The 6015-nt window shown below is 36.1% G+C and overlaps 1 protein-coding gene across 1 annotated transcript in view; it reads right to left on the bottom strand.

The window, feature by feature from the left end:
* UBE2E2 (ubiquitin-conjugating enzyme E2E 2) overlaps positions 1-6015 on the bottom strand; it is a 414545-nt gene that overhangs the window by 82039 nt on the left and 326491 nt on the right. The window contains exon 4 of the mRNA XM_011974770.1: positions 3497-3629. Coding sequence (XP_011830160.1) covers positions 3497-3629 — 133 coding nt within the window. The remainder of the gene's footprint in view (positions 1-3496; positions 3630-6015) is intronic.

Below are 6015 nucleotides of genomic sequence, written 5' to 3'. Positions count from 1 at the left end.
GGGGCGGAGGTTGCAGTGAGCTGAGATCGTGCCACTTCACTCCAGCCTGGGCAAAAGAGTGAACTGTTTCTCAAAAAATAAACAAACAAAAAAACAAAGCAACTTCTACCTTGAAAACAGATATCTGAATTAAAACATTAAAACATATGTCTACACTGAAAAACAAATAGGCATAAAAAGCTTTTATACTTTGAACACTAGTGGTTCATTACACTTTTCTTTTTGGCCATAATGTAGTATTCCTAGATGGAGTTCTATTAAGCAGGTATTTTCTCAGAGAAATAATATTATAATTGGTGGTTAAGTACTCAATTGAAGACCTGACAACAGATGCAATGGACAATGTCACACAAGAAAAGATACCATGTAAAATGCCTTACCTACTTTGAAATAGTAAAATTGTGCTATAGGTTAAGTAAAAGGCATAAACATATAAGAAATTCAATGTCCTAGAAATTGTACTGAAATATAGCATTTGAAAAGTACTAGTACTCAACCTATTTAAAACTAGAACACTAAGTTTAATGAACGTTATGTACTCAGGTAGTAATTGTTTTGCTTGCCTTATTAGAATTTGGCAAATTCTGGAAGAAATTACTAGAAGAGCTCATCTCTGATTTTTAAAAATTGGGCAGTGGAAGATAGGGTGTTCAACCTGACCAAGCCCTACTGTGAAAAAGTTCCTGCAACAAGAAGGGGCATCTCAAATCGTTCCTCTGACCTTTAAAAGCTACACTGGAGCTCTACAGTGTTTAGAAGTCCTCATAAAACGTTCTATTTATGAGAATTTGGAAAAAATAATCTCATGAACCCAATCATGCTATGGACTAATTTTATGGTATGTATATCCACACAAATAACCATCAGTTAGCCCATCCGATGTTTTTATAAGCCTCTGCTCTTATAAGTAATTTCCCCTGACAACTACTGCTTCCCTGGTTCATTCTTCAGAGTATTGGGAAATGCTGCAGGAATCAAAATGCATGGCTAACGTGAAAAAAAACAAAGAGCAAAGGAGAGAAAAATACCAAGTAGCAGAGAAAAAAAACCCAAGCCAACTTGAAACATGTACTATTTAAACTAACAGGACACTAGAAAGGCATGGAGATGTTCATCAAAACTATTAATAAAAGTATTTGTTTTACTTAATAGCCTTCACTACACACCAAGTTTTTTCTCCCTCGAGTAACACACCTATCTACAAAATCTGATTTCTAAAACTGATATATTAGGAGGTGATAATTTGCTTTTAAAAACTTTCCACAGGTATCTATCAAATGTGCATTTGAATTGTGGTTCTAGGTACCAAAGTTTGATTTTTTTTTTCTCCTTAGAGATTGTCTGGTCCAACTCATTATGTGGAGGGATTCAATTATTTTCTGGTAAGATTCTTGACAGGTAGTAACTCAGTTTTTTCTTGAACACTCCTAGTAAAGGGAAGTGTGGTGTCTCAGAAGTAGAGTCACACACAAGTTGACTGTCCAACTGTGGGTCAGATTTCCCTCAGAAAAAATTGAAATCTACTTCCCTGTAACTGACACCCTCCTGCTTCTATTTTTGTCCCATCCAACCATCCTGGACAAAGTCCAACGCCTACCCACACCATAGTCCCTGAAACATTTGAGGACAGATAAAGCATTCTTCCCATGCCCTATTTTTACCAGTCAAGTTCTCCATGACAAGTGTATATAATTCAGTGGAAAGTACATAGCCCCTGGAGTCAGACTTCAGTAGATTCCTGGTTGTACATTCTTGGAAAACCTCTCTAAGTCTCATCTATGTTTCCTTCTCTGTGACAGGGGAACACCCTAGTCTTACTGGAGCGTTCTGGAGAAGAAATGAGTTGGCAGAGCTGATGCCCAGTAGAGTGCTCGACTCAGTGAAGAACGTCAAGAATGCGATTGACTCTCTCCCCCCCAGCTTATTCGAGCTTTGTTTAACCACACATTTCTGTCATTCAGAAATTGGATAAGCCCACACATTTTGTGAAACTGCTAATCTCAAGGAACAGATCACATCAGATTTACAAGCAGCACAATATCCTGGTCTGAGTTTTCTTCCTCCTTCCTCACTCTGTGCATCCTTTACTGTAGCGGCTGAGAAAGAAAGGTCCTTACATCCCTCGTAGTACAACAGATACTCCAGGTAACTTAAGGGCTGGTCTAAAGCAGAAAAGAAAGGTATAAGGGTCCCATCCAGTAAAGGGAGAAGATAAGTATTAGATTTACTATGGCTTTGTCATTGAAAATCTGCCAAATGCAAGCTCTTGGGGGTCACCAGTGCCACCAGCCCTGACAGCTTGAATAAAATGTATTGTGTAATGTAGGAAGAAGTATGGGCTTTGGAGCCAGGCTTTCCAGATTCAAATCCTTATACCACCATTTGCTTGATGCATAATGCTGGACAAGTTACTTAGTTCCTCTGTCCTTGGTTTCCTCATTGAGGATAATTATAGTTACTACTTTTTGCTTTGGTAACACTATCTAAGCATCAATGGAAAGGAAGGAAGAAAGGAAGAGCAGGGGCAAAAAAGAAGAGGGAGGGGAATTATAGAAAGTCATCATGAAGGTCTAGTCTTATTCTTGTTTTCTTATATTGTTTACTCCAACCTACACAATGCAAACAAGTTTTCTATCCCTGTGCATTGTGACCTTAAGTCAGGGCCAGATGACAATTCTTTCTTGGTAGCCAAAACATAGTGTCCTCAGGGTCATTTCCTTTGCCATAGTGGAGAACAAATGCTAATAGAGATGACATGATTTAAAAACATCTGACTTATAGGCAGTAGAAAGGAATGTAAAGACTTTCTAAAGTATATAATCTTGGCTTAAATAAGTGAGAGTTCTTTCATGTTCTGATTTCACTGCACTCTTGCACATCAGATATGGACATAAATGACTTTTCATTAATTAATCAGTTTCATTAATGAACTATTATAAATACTTCTTTACTAAATTTTCTTAACATGATTTTTACGTCTCTGTGGGTCATACTTTCCATACTAGTCCATGTGTACTACATGTGAGCGCTGAACTCTAGAGGCACCAAAACTCAAACCTCCATAGCTCGTGCTATAAACTTTGCCTTGGCAAGGCTTCCTCCTCCTTTAGCCTGATTCTTGCGCTTAGCTTGCTTGGGCTCTGGCTCCAGGCTACGTCTGATTCTCTGGGCTCTGGTACTAACCCTGGCCCAATCTTATGCCCCCATTTTCACCCATAAAACATGGTGTTTTATATTACATTAAAATGTATAACAAAGAAAGGAGATAATGAAGAGAAAAAGGAGGAGAAAAAAACAATGAAATCAGTAAAAAGTTGGGGTGGAGGAATAACCTACAATTTTTTTACACTGTTTCATTTTATACACTATCAATCCTGGGAAGCTGTCTGTGACAACAGAATAGACATGCATCCCTAGAAATGTATATTTAAGAATAAGTATATGTATCTAGAAATATAATCCATATTGCTAAAAACCAATGAAAATTCATACTGACCTTAGGGGGTTTAAACGGATAGTCTGGTGAAAAGGTAATGTCAAGAAAGAACACCCCTCCTTCATAGACAGATCCTGGGGGTCCCAATATAGTTGACCTCCATTCATAAATGTTGTCTCCTTTGGGTCCAGCACTGAAATAAGACATACAAATGAAATGTGCTTAGAAATTATATAGAGGCTGGAATTTAACAAAATCTCTATTTATGATAACCAATTGAGCAATTCCATAAAAACACAAAAAGTTAATCAGTTAACTCTCTGTTAAGATTCATATTGTTATTACTTAATAAAAGAACACCAAGATCCTCTTTTGTCATTTACAACCCTAAGCCTATGGAACAAGAGTCCAAGGACCATATGCCAGAGGTAGGAACACAAATGTTTAATAAAAGCATGAAATTATTTGTGATGTCAGAGACAAAATTTCAAAGTTAGAAGGGCCTCTGGGGAATGACTAGTCTGATCCCTTTGCTAACAACTGAGAACACAAAGGAGGTTCAATGTTCATCATCCAAAGTCTCTGCTCAAATATCATATCCCATCTGAATCTTCCCTTCTTTCTTCCCACCCAAAGGACTTCCTGACCCACACATCATGAGCAATAAGGTCTGTAGATGGTAAGATGTATCATTTTGTTTTATAACTGTGTTTTGTAACTACTGCTTCTTTCCACCCCCTCCAGAAGGTGCTTGAGGAACAGGTTGTACCTTGTCCTTAGTGCCTCCTAAGTCAGTATGTTGGATGATGATGGATTAATAACAAAGCAAATGAAGAAGCCACACGGCTACTAGTAGTACACATGTCTCTGAGTTTCAGAGAATTTTGCTGAAAACAATATGGCCCACGTGAGTCAAGTGAATTGTATTAGTTCTCTCAGGTGAAAAGAAGGGCAAAATGAGATTAGGATTTAGCTTTCCAGTGTTCTTTTTGTTTCATCAAGCTATTACCTACATGTGATAATAACAGAATACTAGAAATTCTCCTCACACCCTATAACAAAGTAGGCAACTCTATTAAGAGGCTTGGGAAAGATTTTGTTGCCAATAAGGATTCAGCTTCTTTTCCCTCTTATTTTGAAATGAGTTTATATCTACAAAAAACTCATTACTAAGCAGCCATTTTATCACAAACAGCCATTCGTAATTTAAAAAACTCCATAAACTTAGCAAAAGTGGAATAGAAGGAAACTTCTTTAACCTGATAAAAGACATCTATCAAAAACCTGACATCAACTACTATATTCAATGGTAAAATATTAAAAACACTCTCTTTAAATTGATGAGCAAGACAAGAATGGCTGTTATCCCCACTTCTAATCAGTACTGTATTAGAGATCATATTTATCAAAGTATGAAAATCAGAAGGAAAAATAAAAGGTATATGGACTGAGATAGAAGAAATAAAATAGTATTTGTAGTATATATATATGGGTTTTTTTTCCTGTGAACCTAAATACTACATATATATATATGGGCTTTTTTCCCTGTGAACCTAAATACTATATATATGTATATATACACAATGTATTAAACTTAATAAAAAGAGTTTAGCGAAATTGCTAGATATAAGCTCAATATCCAAATATCAACTTCATTTCAATACACCACCAGAAAATGCAATTTTTTTTTTTGAGACAGGGTCTCACTATGTTGCCCAGGCTAGTCTTGGACTCCTGGGCTCAAGTCATTCTTGGGTCTCAGCCTCTCAAGTAGCTGGGTTTACAGGCATGCATCACTGGACCACAACTGGCTCCTAGAAAATGTATTTTTAAATGAGTTGCAATCGGTCTTGTAAGGAAGCTATGAATAAAGTCATAAAACATGTGTAAGATCTTTATGGGGAAAATTATATAAAACTCACTGAAAAATACTCATAAGAGTTAAATAAATGGAGAGAGATACCAAGTTTATGGGTAGGGAGACCTGATATCAGATGTCAATTTCCCCAAATTGATTAATCACAATTCCAATTAAAAAGTTCAACTGCTTTTTAAAACCAAAATTTGACAAGTTGATTTACAACTTTTTTTTGGAAGCTCAAAGAAATTCCTCAAACTTCTCCACACACATATGAAAACCTGATTTATGTCAACTGATGGGACTAGGAAAAGTTTTTATATTTGAAAAACAGAGAAACTGGATTTTTACCCTCAGTAAATAAACAAACTCTGTTGCAGATGGATTAAATATTTAAATGCAAAAGTCAAAATTTTAGAGTTTGACTGAAGAGAGTGACAAGGCAAGCCACAAACTGAGAAAAGATATTTGGATCATATAAAAGTGACCAAATGCTAGTGTTGAGAATATACAAGCTCCTAAGAATCAACTAAAAAAAGACTAACTCTATTAAAAAATACATAGATATTTCCAAAAAAAGGGAAACACAAATGGCCAATAATCATATGAAAAATGCTCAATATCATCAAAATCGGGGAAATTAAACTGAAAATCACAATTCAGTAATATTATTTTACAAAATGCAAAGGCAAAAATAAATGCCAGATAAAACCATGTGTTG

This window comes from Mandrillus leucophaeus, unplaced genomic scaffold, assembly GCF_000951045.1.
Source record: "Mandrillus leucophaeus isolate KB7577 unplaced genomic scaffold, Mleu.le_1.0 Scaffold149, whole genome shotgun sequence".
NCBI lineage: Eukaryota > Metazoa > Chordata > Mammalia > Primates > Cercopithecidae > Mandrillus > Mandrillus leucophaeus.
Note: the sequence above shows the minus strand (reverse complement) of the source record. Positions and strands in the feature narration are given on the sequence as shown.